This window comes from Lepidochelys kempii, chromosome 8 (assembly GCF_965140285.1).
Source record: "Lepidochelys kempii isolate rLepKem1 chromosome 8, rLepKem1.hap1, whole genome shotgun sequence".
Lineage (NCBI taxonomy): Eukaryota > Metazoa > Chordata > Testudines > Cheloniidae > Lepidochelys > Lepidochelys kempii.
Window position 1 is genome coordinate 21,118,544 of NC_136387.1, and position 22,116 is coordinate 21,140,659.

Genomic DNA, 22,116 nt, shown 5'->3' on the forward strand with positions numbered 1-22,116 from the left:
GGAGGTCTTTGAAGAGCAGCTCCTCTGTTCCCAGCTAAGAAGTACGGACTGAAATGTGGCTCACCAGCTTTGTGAGACACACAGAGGGGCAAAGAAAGTGATAAATGAAGAAGCTGTGCTGACACTGTGTAAAAACCTTGATGGAGGAGAGAAATCCCTTTAGCTCCCCAATGAGAACAGGCAGCAAACAGAAGGGCCTGGTACCATGTGGATTTTCTGTCATGCTCTAACGTGGATGCAACATACTTTCCAAAATAACACTGCATTGCAGCCCTGTAGCCCAGCACCACAGAGACTCAGCTGCCATGTCAACCAGCTCCTTAGCAGCACAAACACACACCAACCACAGACATGGTCACAATTCTGCTTGAAACCAGTCAAGCAATTTTTTTTATTTAAAAAACAAAGCAAAACAATCCCCCCTCCCCCCATACCAAACAACCCTAATGGTGAAAGTATAGGTATGGCATTTACATAGGCCATATCTACCTTCCTCAGGCACCCCTGCCCACCCACAGTAATGTAGAGATTTATACGTGTTTACATAGTATAAGGAGACAAACAAACAGTCTTCCACAGTTTGCAGTTGAGGCCTCCAGCCTACCTGCAATACACTGAGCTGAAGAGCCGAAAAGCCAGGTTTGTTATACAGAAAATACAGTATTGTTCACGCACACAGCAAATGCTAATTGCTGAGCTGCATGGTGAGGGGTTTCCATGGAAGGCAGGTACTTTGTAACAATGGGGGAGTTTAATACTAAGGTACCAGGGAATCATATTTAAAATGAAACTCTGCCCTTCTCTATTGCCTTCTGGCTTAGGTTCTCAAAGTGTTTTGCAAGCGTTAGCTAACTGAAACTCCCAATCCCCCAGCAAGGTAGGTCAGTAGAATTATCCCCATTTTACAGACAGGTAAACAAGGCACAGAGGTGACATGCCCTGCCTGTGGTGACAGAGCTTCAGTAGCAGAGACAGGGAGAGAACCAGAAGGTTGTCCCCCCTGCTCTGAGCACTGAACCATATTATCTGGGTCTGAGGAGTTTTGTTGTAGATCCCAGATAAAAAGGAGGGTGTCATGTAGTAAAGTTCTCAGCCTCTTCCACACTGGGATCCTCTTTGCCAGCCTGAGATCCTTTCTGATTTCATATATGGCAAGGGCAGGGCGGTGGGAAAGACTAGGAAGAGGCAAGGGCATTAGATGATTATTTGTGTTCTCTAAGCCAGCTAGTTTATAGGGCTTCTGGTCCTTTCAAGTGTTACCACCACTTATACAGTGGGTGACGGTAACTAACCCATAGCTACGTGAGGCCTGTGCAGTAACTACAGATCAATCCTGTAATAATCCCTGTAGTTGGCTCAATGTATTAGAGTCCTACAGCATGAAGCATTCATTAACACTCACAGTCTCAGCATTTAGTGTGGGGAAAAATAGCCCTAATTTGGCAAGAAAGCAACAGAAATGACATTGTCTCACTGAAGTGGAACAAAGATCAATCTAAGAGTGACAGAGAGACATGAAATACCATAGGGAAAGCAAGCACAGTTTCTATATTTGCTGGTTCAAGTACAAACCCACCTGCACCCTGAAGGTACACATTCAGCATGGCTAAGCCATGCCACTGCCCATGATACCACGGCCACACTGCTGTCTGCACTTGTGCTAGCTCTCATCAAGCTAGCATGAGTATGTGTGTGCGAACTGATAGCACAGAAGCAGCCCAAGACGAGTGAAAGAGAAGGGACACAATTCTGTCTAGTACCTTCACAACTCAAAGAAGACTTGAACAAAGTTTTACTGCTGCCCAGCCCACTCTTAACCCATAATCAGCCACGTCCATATTTACACAAAGGAGGAGTTTTAACCAAGCAAAGGGATGCAATGCAGCAACGCTGTAGGGTTAAATTGCTACCTGATTCTGCTGGGAGCATATAACCACATCACAAATACTACATGAGTCACCTTGCATTGGTGGATCCTACTATAAAGTATGTACCAAGGGTCATCCAAAACAATGAGATTATTAGTTACCACATGACCCACAATCTGCAATCTTATAAAGCTCTAGATAAAGGGAAAAAAGAGAAGGGGGGATGGAGGGAGAAAGAGAGAAATAGACAGGTACAGTACAGTTCTCATTAAGTTTGTGCTCTATAAACTAAGATTAATAATCCTATGTATACCTTTGTGATAAAGACTTGATGAATAGGAATGGAGTTAATCGAATAGTTGTCCAGGGGAGGGGACTGTGTGCATGGGGACAAAATACCCTGATGTGACTTGTCATGCTGCATCAATAAGGTTGTCAGTATCTGATTCTGTTGGACTTTGCTTTAGATGGAATTCTACACAGGTTCCACACAATGGAAACTGTATCTGTGGAGTCACCTCTGCAGTGCTTATTGCTACAGTTAGCGTGCGGCAGGTGGGAAGGAGTTCTGAAATGGCAAGTGGTAATCCTCAAGAGTGGGGTTTAAAACTCTTCTAGGATAGAGAAGGCACTGCGCTAAATCCACAGCCAGTTGAGTACAAAAGGAAAGAAAGGGATGTGAGGGAGTGACAGCCAACCAGATGAAACCTAGTTTCTTCCTGGAATCAGCAGCACTGCAAGCAAGTGGGGTTAGGCCAAGCAGGCAGGAGGGTGAACATGCTGAAACAGACTTTATTTTAAGTGAAACCTCCAAGCACACTGACATATGCACAGACATGGGGGACACAGTGAAAGTATCTCAAGAACAGCTTGAAAGATAGATGAAGAAACAGGAAGATAAGCCATTTCAGAGAGAGTTTAACAAGCCCAGCATGGTTAGGGGATGAGATCTCTTTAAATAGGAAGCAAGGTATCAACAAAAGGCACTATATTCTCCCACCTCAAAGGAGAGCAAAACAAGGGAGAGCCAAGCCTAAGAGAAACAGAAACATCTGGAGTACCAGAAAAGTCACACATGCTCCCCATCCTTTTTCATCTCCAGGGACCAAGCCGACACTCTGGATTGTACTAGATGATACCAGCGCCCATTACAGTACAGCCACCTTCTAGCTGCTGCCTGCCAGCCCTAGGGCACCATGGGAACACGGGTCAAGGGAACCCTTTCCCTGGGCAGTCCAGTATGAAATGCAGAGTTTCAGTCTGTGCTGGGCAGAGGGGTGCAAGCATTCTCCCAGGATCATTCGAGTTCTCTTTGCCAAGCCCGCAGTGAAACATGCTGCATAGTTCTCTCCAGCCACTGAAATGAAATGTGACATAGCTTGCATGAATCACCATCAGGCACAAGTCCGAGCAGGGCCCTGGCAGAGCACAGAGGACCCTCCATTCCATTAGTGTATCTTTTAAAAAAACCTAAATTATATTTAAATTAACACCCATCATTGTAGAGGAAACAACAAGCGGTAAAAGGACTGTGTTTGATGGTACAAGCAAGCAAGGCACAAACTTAACTAGACTGCGACACATGGCCATGAGTGAGCATGTCAATGCACACATAGCTATATGGACCTGATTTTGAAGTACTGTTTCTCCTTGTCCCCATAGTTTCCCATGGTTCCTGTGTATGGCTGGACTTGGCAATACAGTATCAGACATTTAACAGTGACCCTGAGCCACCGGGAAAAGCAACTCCTTTTGTTATTCCAGTTTCCATTTGGTGAGTGGGGCTGGCTTCATTTCTTTACCTGGATCGTGGCTGAATTTCCTCTCGTTTCCCTGTAGTCTCATCAAAAAGCCTAGTGGGCACCAATAATTTTTCTATGGTGGGGAGGGAACTGCCTTTGCCAACATACACCAAGAAGCTTGTTGAGAAACAACTTCACATGTCCATCTACAGGGGCTGGGCTGCCATAGATGGACAGAGGAAAGTATTTCCTATGAAGGGGGGAGCAGACAGAGCAGAAATGAAGGCCTAGCTGTGTTATGTCAAGCTGCTTCTTGAATTCTGCCTCAGGAATGGCACAAATTGGAATGTACAGTATCCCACATATTTTTAAGCCAGCATTATGGAAAACTATAAATTAATAAGCTAATTAAATACTCAGGTGAAAGATCAGGAACCTTCAACTGTGTAAACTGAGGGCAGACTATGGCTTCTTCCTTAGATAATTGGAGGGAATCCAGCCCTCCCAACAAGGTCCCCCAGTTAGGACCTTGCAAAACCACCAGCCGCTGCTGTTCTTCTCACGAACTTCAAATAAGGTCCCTTCTTTAAAGCTGCTGGTCTCTTCATCTCCTTCAAAATCTGCCACAGCCACATAGAGGGCTTCTTTGGAGATGTCTGGATTGGTGAAAGGGGCAGCTGTCCTCTCCCTGGCTTCTGCTCTCTCCACCTGCTTGGGTGTTACCTTTGGGCCTAAGCTGCTTTTCCCTTTGGCTTCATCTTGGCACAAAGCAGGCAGAAATGGTTTGGCCTTTGGTGGAACCAGCATGGGCCGGCCAGGCACCGAGGCAGCTCTGATTTCAGGCACTTCCCTCTGTGGGGCTTTCAGGTCTGAAGTGGGGCCAGAGGAGGAGGATACCACTTTCTTTGGAGGAGGAGGTCTCCTGGGTGGCACCACTGGCCGCTGAAGCGGTGGCTCTTTGGGAGTCGGGGAGCTGTTCTTGGGCTCACTGTCAGCCATCTTTGGCAGGCTGAAGGGAGCTCTGGATGGAGCCTCCTTTGGGATCTGGCTGTCCTGTTTGGTTGGGGGTCTGTTCTCCACGCTCGGTCGCTCCTGAGGCCTGCCAGAAAGCTCTGCTGGGAGCGCACTGTTATTGAAGAAATTTTCAGTAGGCATGGGGTCCTGCTCAGAGGGTTTCTCTTGGGACTTTGCAGGTCTGAGCTTGCTTCTCAGATTGCCAATGTCCAGTTTATCATCTGCCTGAGGTGGGTCTGTCCTGGGGGCTGCAGTTGGTTTCGGCCTGACCTGAGGTTTTGATTTCAAGAAGGGATTCTGGGTCATTGGCTCAGACTTGTCTTCTGGGGGCTCAGCTTTTGGCTTGGCTGGCTTGACAGTGGGTCGGAGGTTCGGCTTCTTCACTTCTTTGGCTGACACCTTGTGCCCGCACTCCAGGCCCATTTCGTTTTTCAGCTGGAACAGTTTGCCCTTTTCCGTTTTCAGCTCTGGCTTCCTGCTGTCTCTCGGGGCGACTGTCTGCTTTGGAGGGATCATTGGCAAAATCATGCCTGGGGGCTTGGGTGGAGGCCTCTGCCTCTCTGTTAACTCACCTTCGGATTTAATGATCGACTCCTTCCTGGGTGGGAGGCTGGGCTTCTCCTCTGTATCCGGATCAGAGATCTCCTCATAGCCAGCAGCTATATCGCTGCTCTCCAAGGGGGCACTCTTGAGAGCCTCCTTCCCCTTCCAGTCTTTGGCCCATTTTATTCCACAGTCTATACCATTAGGTGGAGCTTCAGGCAGAGGCCTGGATGGCCCGATGGCTTCTTCGTTGGTGCTGCTCTCTGCAGTTGCCTCGCCAAGCTGGAGCTGAGCCATCTCATTAGGCAACGGTGCTAGAAAGTTAGGTCTAGAAGCATTGCTAGTTTTCTTGTATTTATCAATAAAGGTAGCTGGGGCCCAGCCTTCCTTCTCCTCAATCTGAATGTACCACCAGCCACTCAAGTTCTTCTCAATCACCTGGAAAAAGAAACATGACCATCACATCTTAGAAATACATAACCAGGCCTCTCTGCACAACAGCTGCCTATGAACCAAAGGGCAAAAAAAGTGCGGCCTAGAAATGCGGGCTCACACCTCTGAAAAGTTGGACCATGAGCACATAAGGTGCAATGGGCCAACAAATAATAAAAATAATAAAGATAATAATATCACCTCTCGTCTATAGCGCTTTTCATCCAGAGATCTCACAGCACTTTATAAGAGAGAGAATTATCATCATTTTACAGGTAGGGAAAAAGAGGCACAGAAAGGTGAAGTGACTTGGCCCAAGCTCATCCAGCAGGACAGTGGCAGAGCCAGGAACAGACCTCAGGTTTCCCCAAGTCCCAGTCCAGTGCTCCAGGTACTAGACAACACTGTTGTCACCTCCACAAGCCCAGTATCAAAACTTGATATAGTCACAGGGGAAGCGAGTTTGATGGGTGTAAACCAAGTGTTTACTACTGCCACATCAGAAGACTCTGCACGTTGGACATGACTAGAGCTGCAAGAGCAGAGGGCCTGCAGGGGGAGTTTCATTAGAAGAGGTGAGGATAGAATTGCAAAGGTTGCCCTGGGTCAGAACTGGGATGCACTGGCAGAGCTGTTTGTTATTTCAGTCCTGGGTCCCTCTCGCTACAGAGGCTGCTTCAGGCCAGGAGAGAGGAGGATTGGCAGAGCAGTGGGGCAGGAATAGCAGAAGGGCTGCAGGTCAAGACAGAGTCTATGTGCATGGGGGGAAGCTGTCTCAGTGCCTGTACTCTGCCTGGCCCGAGCTGATTCTGGCCTACGTTTTTAAACCCACATGCCCATTTGGAGATACTGGCTTCTCTAGATTCTCCATTTTCATGAGCATCTGATGATGCGGGTTCTAGCCCATGAAAGCTGATGCCCAAATACATTTGTTAGTATCTAAGGTGCCACAAGGACTCCTTGTTGTTTTTACCAAATTCCCATATTTTTCAAAAGAAAAAACATCTCAGGCACACCAGCACATGAGGGAGGTTCTGCTGGGTTCAGAGTCACACTTCAGCTCTCTCTGGCCCTGAACAGGAGACAAGGACAGTCTGAGATTTTTCAAGACTTCAGAGGGGGGGGAAAAAAAAAAAATCAACACACATAAGGCAACTGGCCACTGGGTGACACTGCTGAGCCATCCAGCCAAGACAGTTACCACACGCAGCTCACTGAAACCCCCAGCCACTCAAGGCATGGTAAGTTAGTTTGTCCTGGATCTACACTAGAAAGGGTTTGCCAGCGTAGTTATACCAGCAAACTGTCCAAGTGGAGACGCGGCAAAAGGACTCTCTTGCCAGAATAAAAGCCGCAATAGCCTATATCAGGATTCTTTTGCTACTATAACAGCATCTATGCTAGGGCTTCTACCAGCACAGCTACGCCAGCGGGAGGGCATGTGATTTTTTCACACTCCTAACAGACACAGATATGCTGGCAAAACTTTTAAGTGTACACCAGACCTGTGACTAGGTGAATGAAAGCCCCACTTCTGGAAGGAGGAGGAACCTATCACTATTAGTCAAGAGGCTTCCAATTGCCCCTGGTACAGGCGCACAAGCACCCTGGCACTGGGCTGCACACCTGAGTCCAATAGGGCATTTGAGGGTCAGAGGCTCCAAAATGCTATGAGCATGTGGAGGATCCCTTCCATGTACTGGAGGTTCATTTTGCCAGGCACGGAATCAACCCTCCAAGCACACAGATGGGGCTACCACCAGGATTCAGCCTCTCCCCGGGGCAGCTAATAGTGCCTCTATGACTGGCAATGGACTCCACATCTGGAAACTCACCCCAGGGCTAACGGGATTTGGGAGTGGTGCGACATACAGCCCGCCAGGCCTGGAATAGACCATTAAAGCATAAGAACGGCCATACTGGGTCAGACCAAAGGTCCATCTTGCCCAGTATCCTGTCTTCTAACAGTGGCCAATGCCAGGTGCCCCAGAGGGAATGGACAGAACAAGCGATCATCAAGTGATCCATCCCGTCACCCATTCCCAGCTTCTAACAAACAGAGGCTAGGGACACCATCCCTGCCCTTTCTGGCTAATAGCTATCGATGGACCTACCCTCCATTAACTTTTCTAGTTCTTTCTTGAACCTCACCCATGAAAAATCTCAATGGGGGTTGATGAGAGGGTGATCCCAGACTCACTCCCAGTGAACTGAATGGGTGACTCGGAGGAGAAGTGAGAAGGAGGGAGGGAAGATGGCATGTAGTCTCACCTCCACTTTCATTCCTGCCTGGAAGCTGATGCCGTCGGGGATGGTGGTCTGGAAGTCAGCAATGGTGTAATATTCTTCTTCCACTTGGGGAGGGATGGGAGGTTTAGGCAGGTTCAAACCACGTGGCTATTGCAATAAAAAACAATCATTCAGCTCATTTCTCGGAAGATGCATTTGAACACTTGCATGGGTGGCTCTCAGTGGCTAACTAGACAGAGAGAAGCACGCTGCCAGACAGCATCACTGGGTAACCCACTTGGCACACAGAGCACCCTCATAGACATAGCTACTTACCCTGTCTTCAGGCTGGACACAAAATCGTCCAGTTTGCTTTCAATGGCACATCCGACCCAGTTACTAGTCCTGTAGGCTTGCCAGCCCCAGGGAAAGGGGGCGAGTTTGCAATCTAACTGTGGCAAGTCTGTAACCCGCGGGATGAACATTTTATTCAATCCAAACATCCCCTTGACTTAAAAAACAAAGCAACTAAGTTTTGCTTAGAGAATAAATACAACCAGATGAAGTTTATGGCTGCAGGAAGGCCCAGCCCCTGCATTAGATCCATCTGCACGCCACAGAGCCATTGCACATGGAGAGATTCCAAGCAGGGAACATGAAGGAACCAGAGCTCCCTTCTGAGAGCATTCTCCCATCTCTTCTGCCCCAGAAGCTTCATTCTCCTGGATCCAGAGCCAAGGGAGATACAAATGTCTCTGGCAGAGGGACTTTTCCCCTGGGGAGGTGGCAGTGATGGCCAGTGGGACAGCTGGGTCCAGGACGACACTTACTATAGTGAGATCTCGGCGAGGAGGGGGCCTCTGCCTCATCTTTGGCGACTCTGTGGAGAAACGATTCCAGATTCCATTGAGGTTTGAGGCGCAGCGTCAACACGTTCCCAAAAGGACACATTTCAGAGGAGAGCAGCAACAAACCCCACATCCAAACCTTATGCCCTTCCCTCCCCACAGAGTACAGCTAGGCTGCCCCCCTGCTCCTCATTTTTCCTAAAGCAAACTGAGTCAGACAGAGCCTTATCTGTTCAGGAACTACTGGGACCTAGAGCCTTTCCAGCACACCCAGCCCTTTGCAGAGATGCCAGGGCAGCCCAGCCAGAAGCAAAAGCCACAGTGCACAAGTGGCCATGCATGGGAAGCTGGGTGGCATATTAGTGCACTTGTCTTACCGATGTAGAAACCTGCATTCAAACCCGGTTCCAGTGATTAACCTTGCAGGGACGATCCAGAAGCACCCACCCACTCACAGCTACCAAGGGGGGATGAGATGTGCCTCATTCATGAGAAGGAGAAAGGGAAGACTTGGTGGAGGGGGAGCAGAACCCATGTTGGCTTCTGCCCCATTAGAGAGATCTAAAGATCTCAGATAACTACACAAAACGATCCTCACTGGCTCCCAGGCCAGTCTCCCTGATCTTCACTAAGAGCCTCGTTCTTAACACAGTCATGTCCAGACATAGTGAAAAACCACCCAGTGCCCAGGAGCCCTCGGAAGGGCAGCTGGCTTCCACCCCTGCGCCCGGCTGCACTGTTCAGCAACACAGCCACGCTGGAGGAGCTGCACCAAACACCCAGCCTTTAGAATCTCCCCACTGCCCACTTACTGCGTCGAATGTCAGCCTGGGGTAATGGTCGGCCATCAAACCTCCCCTCTCTTTGGTTGTTGGGCCCGTCCTTCTCTCGGCCCGTCGAGTTCTGCTGCCGGGGAACGCCATCCAGATCCAAGGCACATGAGTGGGTGGATGAGCCAGATCCCAATTTCTGTGTAAACATCTCTCCAGTTCCTTTCTTCAGATAGGATGCCGGGGCCCAGCCCTCTTGACCCTGATACCTGTAACAACAGGATCCTTCCTTCAGCCTCATCAGCTGGGGCTCATGCCAGCACCAACCTCTCTTACTTCAGCACCTCCCTACACCTCAGAGCTCTGCCTGCTCCAGTGAGCCAACCCATACATATGCCCAACTACATTTGGGCAAGGGAGTGGCTGGGCCCGGGGATCAGTGATGAGTCACAGAGACATACAGTGCTAGCTGGCAGATCCCACAGGTGCTGACCAAGACCTGTCCACACAGGCCTCTGTGTGAAACGAGCTGGTTTGGTTTCAGTCCATGTTTCCAGGGGCCAGGTGTCCACATCACAGAAAGCTCCACCCCTGACTGGCTCCCCTTTGCAGGCAGACTCAGCATAGGGATCTGGGACTAAGTGGGCAATGAAATCGCCTCTCCTCTCTCCCCTTCAGGAATTGCTCAGATCCGGAGTGAGGCAAAGTGGCAGGGCAGTGGCAGGGGAAACTGAACAGCCGCTGCTGCCCATTAGGTACCTGCTCTTTGATTTAAAACACAGGCATTCAGTGTGCAGGGCTGTCTGGCTCCTTTCCCTGTACTAAATTCACACAAAGTCTGGTGGAGAACCCAACCCCCTCGCTCTGATTGAAAAAGCCATACCCAAGGATCTCACGCCAAGCTCAGGAGACCTCTCCCCGCTGGCTGGGGGTGAAGTCATAGGGCTCAGATGGCACCAGATGCTGAGCTTGTAATTGTCTTGGGCTTTTCACAGCAGCTTTTCCCAGTTTAAGAAATCAACATGCATTCTTTTGGCCTGGCTGCTGCCAACTCCACAGGTTCAGTGCAAGGTTAAGAAAACCAAGGCGTCTCCCACCCAACTCTGCACGTGCTTGTTGCTAGCCTGCAAACACCCGCCCAGCCTCTGAGACTAAACGAGCCTTAGCCCTGGATGCTCAGAGATTTTTGGCCTGTGAAACAGGCTGAGGACAGCAGTCTGGCCTGGATGACAACGTTTCAAGAAAAGCCCCATAATACAGTCAGAGGATCTAGCCTGCATAGGTGGCCCTCATACAGGACATATGTACAGTCACCAGCACACTGGCATTTCCATGACAATGATGCATGCAGTAAGATTAAGGGGCTGATATAGGTCTCCCCCATGCTGTTGAGGTATCACCGTGGTGTCATTGCTTCCCCCAACACAATTAAAACACAGCTCATCCTTGCATCAAGATGGGACTGATCTGTGTTTTAACCATGTGCCTGAGCTGTGCTAGGGCATGACCTTAGCAGGGCTGTAGTGGTTTGGGAATGAAGTAAGACCAGGGTTCAGTCCTATCTGCACTGCAACAGCAAACCACGTTGATTGGGGTCATATAAGACTTGGACAGATACATCAGACAGAGAAAGTCAGGCGAGAAGACAGAGCTGTGTCAGAGATCATCACATACCAAGGTCCTCTGACACACACAATAGCTTCTACAGTGTAGAAGTGCCCTTAACCACCACCCTTTTCCCTTCCCAAAAAAACCAGGCAGAACAAGGCTGCCACATTGGGATCTCTTCCTGCTTGCTCTACTGCCTTTGGCATTGTAGCAGCAGCAGTAATACTGTGCATTTACCTGACACTTTTCTGAAGTGCTCTGAGATCTAGGGATGAAAGATGGGCAAGGATCATGATCTTGGCACCCATTTTACAGCTTGGATAACCAGAACCCCAGACCACACAGTGAGTCAGTGGCAGGGCTGGGAAGAGAACCCAGAGGCACCAACTCCCAGTCTTGCTCTCCCATCTACTAGCCCATGCTGTTTCCCTAATACACTGAGCTAGAGGATACCACCCCCTAGGATTTGGGAGGAAGCCCCCCTCAGACACACACCTTAAAAAGATTGTTCAGATTATTCCTCCCACACACTCAAGGCCCCTCCCCCCCACACCTTTGTATAAACACCACCTGCACTCTGTGAGAATAGCACGAGGGAGGAAAGTACCTGATTTTCCACCAGCCCTCAAGGTTTTTCTGGATCACCTCTACCACAGCCCCTTTGTCTAGGTTCATTTCATCCTCATCTCTAGCGGTATATGGGTAAATGACCGTGTACTTCTCCTCTGTTAAGTACAAACACAGTGTCATAAATGGCTTATTTTAGGAAAAACAAAATTCATTAGAATAGGAGCCACACTAAGAGTGCACGTCTACACACGCACGCACACTCATTTGGAACAGACTTGTCGGTAAAATACATTTCCAAACGCCAATGGATTTGCTTTGAAATGTACAAGCGCACACCAGTTCACCAACACACTGGGCAGGGCCATAGAGTCCCAGTCTGCATTCCACATGGGAGGACAGACCTGGCCCAGGCAAGGTTGGCTTAGCACTCTGAACAGTTCCCATTTTCGTTCAGGGTTGTGTCTGTCCTCTGTTATTTTTAAAGCCTCAAGGATTCACCCCACCCCTTGCTGCCTTGAATCCCTACATTACAACCACTATTTCTTCTAGACCAGCAGAATTGGACATGGCCCCTTTCAGAAACCCAGCTCTCTTGCCACTCCTTTAGCCCACAGCTAACCTGGAGATTGTGCTTCAGGGTGTCCATTGCTTTAATCTAAATTTTCCCACCTCTCTATCCACGCAGTCACTGGGCCACCCTGGTGCGCCATGATGCTGTGTTAGCCATAGTTCAGAAAGGGGGCACCATGGAACAATAATTAAAAAGCACATATAGAAACAACTTCTCATGCAGAGATCTCAAATCCCTCTCCAAAGGTAGGTCTGTACTAACACACCCTTTTACAGAGGAGGAACTCGAGCACAGAGTGGGGAAGTGACTTTGCCAAGGTCACACAATGAGTGAGATGCAGAGCTGGGAACAGATTCCTAGTCTGGTGCCCTATCTCCTGGACTGAGTGACTGTGGGCAGGGATATGGTAGTCTTATTTCTAACGGGGAAGGAGATGCAAGGACAAAACAACCTGTTAGCAACGCTCACTTTGCAAACAAGATGCTGTTAGATCAACCAGCTGTTCCTTATTTTCTTATCTCCCTCACCCTGTCCCTGCTTTTGAGGGGCAAACCCATGCAGGGCTTGCACTTAGCCGGTTATGGAATAAGATGCAGACCACCTGGGGAAAAACTCAAAACTCAGAGATGCTGCAGCGTCATGTTTCTCCACCCTACAGTTTTCCCGCCTCTGCATCCCTGGAACAGAACTGCCCACTGGAGAGCTGGAAGCTCATTTTCCATATGACTCTCCACCCGCTCTGCATGCTGAGTCAAAGCTAAGAAATGTCCTGTCAATCCAGGAGCTCTGAGCTAAGCCCTCACCTCCTAACCCCCCGCTGAAGTGCTAAGATCCAGGTTCACAGCCCAGTGTATAAGCTCTGCACACATATGATATCAGGGAGCAGAAACTCCAGCCTTTAGGCCCAGAATAGATAGGCCTTTACCCAGTGAGCTAAAGGAGTAGCCAGCAGAGGGACGGATTATTGATGTGAGCAGGTTTGACAATACAGCCAGCAGGAGGCAGCAATGCACACAGGCACCAGTGGAATGCAGAGGGGCTGGCACCAGCAGAGTTCACCACATGCCAGGCATACAAATACCACAGGCTGCAGCGCATGCAGACAGACACAGGCAAGGCTCCAAGCACAGAACAAAGGCAGCGGAAAAAGTCTCTATAGCATCCACCTTGACCCCATCCACTGGTGTACAAGTCCCCAAGGGTCCGACGGCGGCCAACATGCCTGGGCAGAGACCAGTATCTCCAAGGGACTGGGAGGAGCACGTCAGGGAAGCAGGAGAGGGACAAAAGAGGACGTAAGGAGGCAGCACCAGACCTTGTAGTCTCGCCCGTAGGAAGAAGACAGGGATGACACCATGGAGCTGTCAGATTGTACTCATCTGGGTTTCAGGTCACTGGTCCTCCCCACGCGACCCCCTCCCCAGGCTGTGGGGTAAACCTAACTATGGACCTAAATTAAGCCCAGACTTCTTGGAGCTCAAGCTCCTAGAAAGGTCAGGATGTGTTGTATGGGAGCATGGGGCACGTCTGAGTTACCTTAAATAAAGCTTGTACTCTCGTTATTCCAACAGCATGTGCTACTGTATTCTCCTTTCTCCTGCCTGCCCCACCCACCCAACTCTCTAATAAGGGGAAGGCCACAGCTCATGTGAAATAGGAGAGGCAAGGCCCCCGCCCCCACCCAGGACCTGCTGTCCTTACTAATAGCAAGTGAACAACTACACAGATACAGGGATCCAAATGAGGGCTTGTGGCTCCCCCAAGGTTGCAGGAGTGGGTGTTTTGGGGAGGTGATACACACAGCCCCTTTTGCGGCAGAGGGGGAATGGCAGGCCACTCATTCAAACCCATCAGCATCCAACTTCTCTGCCAGTGGCACTAGAGCAGCTGGCTGCAGTTCTCATCTTGACTCCTGGTGGGAAGATAGGGAGATTAAGGCCATGCCTTGTTAAATGACCCGATCCAAGGTCACTTGTAGGTTTGTTGCCCTGGGCTCCACCGTGCTAAATGGAAAAGGTCTAAGCAGCCCAGGAAGTCCCATGCATACTTGGATAGAGTGGTGGATCAGCTCTTCTCAAACTGGCTTCTTACCTTCTTCGGGCTGCATTGAGAATTCATCCTGGACACCATCCTGAGCTTCCAGGCATGTAGCTGGGACCCAGCCTTGCTCATCAGATGTGCTCACAAACCACCAGCCTGAAAACAAGCAGCAGACCCTTTAGCTGGGGGCATCCTTTTGAACATGCTCCCACAACCACCAGCTGACAACTGTTCTCTCCAACCAGTCAGGAGTCCGCTCAACCATGCTCCTTGCCTGGTCTGTATGCAACAGGCTGGAAGGTGGGTCTACACCTGGGTGAATCCACAGCAACAGGGCAAACGGCTGCATGAGCAGCACGAACCACCTTACAGGAATTTACAGTTTGAAGGGAAAGTGGTCAGGCTTTAAAAGACCACAGTCCCTCCCATGTGTCACTAACAGCTAAAATGGAACGGATTTTAACATCTAATTTAATGTAATTTATTTTTCCTCTTTATACTGTTTGCTTTCTTTCTGAATTTCCCTCAGCTTAATATCCAAGCCCAGTCTAACTAGCAGAGATGAATGAATCTGGCTGCAAATAAAATAAAAAAAATAATCCACTGGCTCCCACCACTTGTGCATTCATGAAAACAGCCAATTTTAAAGACTATCTGTGGAAAGCAAATTCAGAACTCAAACATGAGTATTCTCACTGGAAACCTAACTATCCAGAGGTCACAAACAGGACCATGACCGTGTCCAATCAAAACGAATCAACCCCGCTCCATTATCAAACACACAAGCCATTTGTTGAGGGAATAATCTAAAGACCAAACATTTCACAGGAAAATTTGAAGGGAAAAATCAGCAGTTGCTCATGTACAATCTGCTAACAGAAAAGTAGGGCTGAAATCGTGTGTGTGTGTGTGTGAGATACATACATATATATTTGACTCTGATAATTAGTTTAACTTTTGCTGCAATGTCCTCTTTCTGGTTCTCAAAAATTAGGAGCTAATACAATTAATCTTCTTGTGTTTGTGTTTCCAGAATGTTAAAATTCAAAGCAAAAGCTATTTTCTGATTTCTTTGTTAAATCCATGAAGTAATTTCTATGACATCAGTAAGCTAATTCTCTTTTCGAACAAATTCCCAAAACTAGGCCTAAAGCACTCACATAGTCCCTTCCAAGTAATTAAGGATGTGCTACGCTTGAAGCATGTGGGTTGTTCTGTTAACTTCAGAGGGGCTCCCCCTGTGCTGAAGTGCCTTGCTGCACTAGCGTTTCACTCTCCATTCCACCCCCTGTCCTTTTCAGCAGAGGTCACCAACAAGGGAGCCGACTCTGGGGGTGATTTTTGTCATGTGGACACATGGGCCAAGATATTTGGAAATAGGAGCCTAAAATTAGGCTCTTAAATCTAGTTAGGCTCCTAAATAAGTGGCTCAAATCTCAGATGCGCTGAGCACCCACAAGTCCAACAGAGGTCAACTGAATCTGCTGGGTGCTCAGCACTGTGGATAATCTGGCCCATAATTTAGGGGCCTATATCTTGACCATGTCCACAAAGAACAGCCATTTCACACAGGCCCCCAACAGCCTTCAGATGGCAACACTAGCAGTCACTGCTGACGTGGGCAAGCTGAGAGGACAGCCTTAGGAGACCCCTTGGAGGTGTCCAGAGGCCAGTTGGCTCAAGATATTTTTATTTCCATGACGACACTCTAGGACTATCACCCACTGTGCTGGGGACCCTGCTCTGAGGGATGAGGTGGATTCGAAACCATTTTTTTAAGGCCACGTGTCTGGGTCCACAGACACTTGGGCTCTCCTTACCTGATTCATTCTTCTCAATGATATCCACCACCTGACCCACGCATAAGCTGATCTCAGAGCTCTCCTGCTTCTGGTAATCTGCCACCACCACATACTGCTCCAGGACCATGGGATCTACCGATGCCAAGTCACCGCCTACATGTGGGGAACAAAACACAATCTGTGCACCCAGTCACCATGGCTCATGACAACACATATCACCAACCTGCTCCATGGCTACTGCTGGCCTGCAAGAAGCTACAGGAGCAGGGCATCATTTGGACCCCAGCGTGAGGAAGGTGAATCAAACAGAGTGAAGAAGAGGAGAAAATGAGTGGCCAGGTGAGATCAGTGCAGCCAGGTGAGGCCTCTTAACCTGCTCCCCACCTCCTGCCTGCACTCCAGAGATGCACAAGCATTCCCACCACCATAGATGCAAACAGCTGCCTGGTCTCCTTTGGTATTGACGTAATTGCAGGAAAAACCAAGGGAGGCTTTAACTAGTGCATGGATTTGTGATGGACAGGAGAACTGGTTCCAAAGAACTGAGAATCACCCTGAACCTCAACCCAAACTTTTTGGAAGTTGGGCAAAGCTTAAGAGAACAAAGTAACTTAAAAATCTGGTTATTTTCTCACTGCTGCTGCCTATCCTGGTTCCAGGCAGAAATGCCAAAATACCCCAAGAGAGGCTGTTCTGATCAGGGGCTCCCGTCTATTTCTGCACACTTACAGGCCAAGATTTTCAAAAGTGACTAGTGGTTCTGGGGGGCCAAGTTGAAACATCCCTCAAAAGGCTGAATTTTCAGAAAGTGCTGAGCATCTGCCCTCTGAAAATCAGGCCTCTCTGAAGTGCCTCAGGGTTGGTTACCCAAACTCACAACTCACTTTTAGAAGTCTTGACCTAGGGGTTTGGACATGGCAACTTCACGAGCATTCACAGGACAAAACAGACCCTCCCCTTCCTTTGCCTTACTGCCTAACCCTATATATTTCAGAGACTGTCTCTTGTCTCTCCCCATTAAAATCCCTTCTCAGATTCAGTCTCCTGGTTTGCTTTTCACCACTAGCCCCCACTGCCAAGTTCTGCCCTCTGCCTGCAGTATATTCTTATTTAAAATACACATAAATAACCAAAGACAATGCAAGGAAAGCAACTCACTGATAGAGAAAAGGAAAGGGGGAAAAGTATTTCCCCTCCTCTATGTCTCACTCTGCCCATTCCCACCCAACTCCTTTCCCATTGCCCCCCCCTTGTGATGTCATGCATGAGTAGCGTTCTCATTTAGGGCCTGATCTATGCACATAGCTGCTAAAGGACTCACTCGTTGAAGGCTTACAGGATCGGTCCTTTACATCAGAAACTTCATGGGCAGGGAGGGACTCTGTTGCCTTGTATGTTTGTAAAACACCATGCACTTCTGTGGTTCAAATGAAAATCAACCTGAGGCTTAGTGCCTTTCAACTCTCCATGCAGGACAGGGAAAACGCAGCCAAATGTGACCAGAATGTGTAGAGAGCGTAAGGCCTGCAGGAGAGTTTGCACTATGCCCTACTAATGCCCTGAACATTGTTAGCCAGTATAACTTGCACCCTGCGGCAGGGTCTCTGCTACTGACCTTCATGGCCTTTGGCCAAAGTAAAATATGTGGAGTTATTTCCTGTGGTAACTACATCTGGCACTACAGGAGCTCTGAGCTTGCACTTCTGGAGGATGAAGCTTAAGCAAACAGGGATTTTTAAAAACCCCAAGAATTCAGCTGGCCTTGCAGTTTAACACGTGCCTGCTTGCTCATGTTCCAAAGCATCTTCCTGCTCTGCTGGACATGGGACAAGTACAGACAGGATAAAGAGAGAGCACAATGCTCACTATGGTAAGGAGGGTCCTGCCAGCTATAGAATGGAATATTAATACAAGTTACAACCAAAAGAACTAAAACCAAAATCCTCCATGTCCACTCCCTGCAGAAAGACAAAGGCAGAAAAGTTTTGGTCTTGCTCAGAATATTCTCAGCCTGTAGGGGGCAGTATAGACTAAGATGCGTTGAGCTTATGCTCAAATAAATTGGTTAGTCTCTAAGGTGCCACTAGTACTCCTTTTCTTTTTGCGAATACAGACTAACACGGCTGCTACTCTGAAATGAGTCTGTCCAGCAGATGGAGGCTGGAATGCATCATGTGGGGGAAAAAATGTAACTAGAATTGGCAAGAGCGTGCAAGGCTATATTGATTTTTTAAACACTTTTCATTTATTAAAATGCTCTGGATACAGATCCACTGCCATTGCTTGGTATTTATTACCAGTGCAACTCCTTCTGTGGAACGTGGGTTTGGTGCAAATCAGCTGCATTTGGAAATGGAATTCTACTAACTCAGTTTGTCCTTATATATCATAAAATTCTACCCACCCACATAAATGGCACAGCTGTTTGCCTGTGTGTTATCTGAGTGGAGACAGTTCTAACGAGTGAGACACTGTGGTCGAGAGAACTGAAAAAAAGGAGCCAAGCGAGGAGCTCCCAAATGCTACTCCTGGTTCTGCCAGAGACTCATTTTGCAGCCTCAGGCAAATCATTTAACCTCTCTGTGTCTCAGCTTCCCCACCTGTAAGATAATACTTCCTATCTCTCTGGGATGTGGTGGGGATTAACTAATATTTTCCAACTGCTCTGGAAATGGAACTGTGCCACCTAAGTGTTGTTTACTATAGCTGGAGTGTTGCTAAAAGCAGGGGTCTTGTCACAGAATTTAGATTGAGCTTGCTGAGGGGCTTTGCATATGTTCCAGCTATTGTCCTCAAGTTTCAGATGAAAGACCCTTCCATAGGCATAAATCCTAGCCGCCCATTGCCTCGGTAGAATGGCTATGACATTACAAGGAGATAGGATGACCATCTGCAAATCTCAGCAGGGTGTGTATCCCCATGAAGAAAAGGAATTCTGTAAGAAGTGAAGGTCATGATTAAGAGTATTGGGATGAAATGCCACAAAAATATTCAGGCTGCTTATCAGGAAAAGGATCCTACTCCTAAGACCAGTTAGTCTGGAATTACCTCCCAAGGGAAGTGACGGGAGAACCACCACTTGAGAAGTTTAAAACTGAACACAATAAACAGCCTGGAGAATACCCTCCAGGGAGAACATACTGTAGGGAACAATCCTGCGATAGCCAAAGCTGGAGGGCGGAGGTGGAGATAGTCTAGTCTATCCCAAATTTTTGGGAGGCTATGATCACTAGGCAAGCAACTCCTCAGTGCCAGGTTCTTAACATGTAAAGCCTGCTCTGGGAAGCCACTGCTATAACAGAAGTTTAAATGGAAGATGTATTTTTTAGGACGGTCCTATTCGAAGGCACAAAGGGCAATTTTCCATGTGTCATACTCTAAACAGCTATCTGCAGTGTTCCAGGTGAGCAGTGCAGTGCAGAGGTTCAGTTACTGTTAATTAGAGCTTCCTCCATGTCAAAAACGGGAGGCAGTTGCCAGGGTGAGTTAAAAATAACCCTCCAAAGTAAACTGAGTGTGCTTTGAGTTCTGGACCCATGTCCTCTCCTGCTCTGACTGCTCCTTTGAAGGGTTTCTGCTTTAAACCGAACAGAGGATTTACTCAGCCAATGAGGACCAACACACAGGAGAGGGAAGAACACTGCTTCCCCAGACATAATTACATCCGTTGTTCTGGGGCTATTTGCAGCTTCAACAGGCAATTCTGGCACCTGCACCACACCTATTAAACCAGCAACAGAAAGCAGTAAACAGCTACTGGCGGAAGAGGTAGGAGTTAATTCCAGAAGCTCCTTCTCTTGGGATAATTATCCACAACCACAAAAATACAATGTTGAGTTAACAATAAAATGGCTAAGGTTGGGTCTCAGAAATAACCGTGCAGCAGATCTATGGTTTAAGATGGGGGAGCAGTACCCAGAGGTGTGTGCCTGGGGAGAAAGTTTAAGGTAAGTTCTATGAAAAAGAACTGTGGGCCAAATAATTGTAACAAGGAATGAAGAGACCTTCCAAGTGCTGCATGAACAGCCTCCAGTGCACCTACTGCCACAAGCATGTGGTCCAATAAGGGGGCGCTCACTGGGTTAACAGGCCCTGATCTAGAGCTCAGTGAAGTCTTTGGATCAGTCTTTGGATCAGGTGCTCACAGCCTAGGGACTGCTAAATGGGTAGGTTCACTCCAGTGACAGGCCACCAATAACCAGACACAGCACCATTTACTGTAAGAGTGACAAATCAACCTCAAAAGCAGTGGCGGTTCAGTTCAGTTGGACGTTTGGACACTTACCCAAAGCACTGAAGCCTGCCAGCACAGGCTGGAAGTTTCATGAGAACAGGCTTGCTAGAGCAGTGGTTTTCAAACTTTTTTCTGTTGACTCGGCTGAAGAAAATTGTTGATGCCCACGACCCAATGGATCTGGGGACGAGGGGTTTGGGATGCGGGAGGGGCTCACGGCTGGGGCAGAGAGTCAGGGCTCTCTGAGCTCGGGGTGTACACTCTGGGGTGGGGCCAGGGATGAGGGATTTGGTGTGTAGGAATGGGCTCCGGTTTTGGGGGCAGGCTCAGGGCTGGGGCAGGGTATTGGGGCGCGGGGTTACCTCGGATGGCTCCCGGTCAGCTGCGCAGCCAGGGTGCAGAGGCAGGCTTCCTGCCTGTCCTGGCACTGCGGACCACGCTGCGCTCCGGAAGCAGCCAGCAGCAGGTCCAGCTCCTAGGCAGAGGTGCGCAAGCGGCTCCACGCAGCTCTCGCCCGCAGGCACTGCCTCTCCCCCCCCACCCTCCCAGCTCCCACTGGCTGGAGTGTGAAGCCAGGGCTCGGGGTGGCGTGCAGAGCACGATGGTCCCCCCACTTAGGAGCCAGACCTGCTGTTGGCCACTTCCAGGGCACAGTGCGGTGTCAGAACAGGTAGGGACTAGCCTGTCTTAGCCGGGCAGCACCACCGACAGAACTTTTAACAGACTGGTCGGCAATGCTGACCACAGCTGTGGCAACCCAGTGCCTTACATTCCACAACCCAGTACTGGGTTGCAACCCACAGTTTGAAAACCACTGTGCTAGAGAGATTTCCAACCCATTCCCATTTTGGCCCTGAGATGTCATAACAGAGAACAGAACCTATCTCATGGTGTTTTGACACTTCCATCTCCAAATGGAAACAGGAAACAAAAAAGGGAAAATAGGCATTTTTGCTAAACACTTTCGCCTGCTCCCCTGCAAAAAACCTTTGGCTTGACTTTGTGCAACTGTTATTTCATCTGTTCCACTGGTTTTCTGGCCTGTGTTATGCAGGTTAGACTAGATGGTAACAGAGGTCCCTTCTTACTTTAAATATCTATGAGTCTATGAATGTCATGGTTATTGCAGTGATGATTTTTTTCTGCTCTTGTGCAGAGAACATGCTGAAGTGCAAGCCCCTCCTTGCTGCCTCTCTTATTTGTTCAGCGACTTCCTCAGGGCTGGAAATGATTAAAAAAAAATCATATGGAATTGCCATTTATCAATAGACTTGAAAGGTCTCCACTGTGGACATTCCAGGGCTTGGCTTGTTCTTCCCTTCTGCTGCCCTTTGTCTGTCTTGCCTATTGAGATGGAAGCTCTTCAGGTAGGGACTGTCTCTTCCTCTGTTTGTACAGCGCCTAGCACAATGATGTCCTGATCTTGGTTGGGATCTCTAGGCAGTATTGTAATACAATAACACGTAGTACAATTAAAGAGACATGACCAGGTTAAGAATAATTTAAAAATAAAACCAACATCCAAATGTCCTTATCTACGTTACTAGACCTTTGAGAATCTGGTAGATGAGTTCCACCGTGTTTCTGCATGCGCGCACGTGTGTGTGTTATATATATATGTCATTTTCACTTTTGGATTCTCAAGCACTAGCCCACTGCCGCAGTGTGTGTGTTGTACACACCTTAGAGGTGAATGTGTATTTACTTTAATATTTTCTATTGGAAGCTTTAAAAAAATAGTGTGTGTGCGGGGGGGGGTTGTAAAACAGTTTAAACACAAACAAATTAGGGACAAAATCAGACTTCGGAGTCTTCCTGTGCCCCCCAGCATCTAGCCTGACCTCC

At 48.5% G+C, this 22,116-nt stretch overlaps 1 protein-coding gene across 3 annotated transcripts in view; it reads right to left on the reverse strand.

The window, feature by feature from the left end:
- Positions 1 to 359: 359 nt before the first annotated feature.
- The window catches only part of SH3PXD2B (SH3 and PX domains 2B), a 119,647-nt gene continuing 97,890 nt past the window's right edge, over positions 360 to 22,116 (reverse strand). For all 3 annotated transcript variants that reach the window (XM_073355810.2, XM_073355809.2, XM_073355811.2), the window contains 7 exons: positions 16,056 to 16,190; positions 14,287 to 14,391; positions 11,662 to 11,779; positions 9,489 to 9,715; positions 8,659 to 8,708; positions 7,871 to 7,996; positions 360 to 5,605 (listed from right to left, as the gene is read on the reverse strand). In XM_073355810.2, coding sequence (XP_073211911.1) covers positions 4,073 to 5,605; positions 7,871 to 7,996; positions 8,659 to 8,708; positions 9,489 to 9,715; positions 11,662 to 11,779; positions 14,287 to 14,391; positions 16,056 to 16,190 — 2,294 coding nt within the window. In that variant the 3' untranslated portion in view covers positions 360 to 4,072. The remainder of the gene's footprint in view (positions 5,606 to 7,870; positions 7,997 to 8,658; positions 8,709 to 9,488; positions 9,716 to 11,661; positions 11,780 to 14,286; positions 14,392 to 16,055; positions 16,191 to 22,116) is intronic.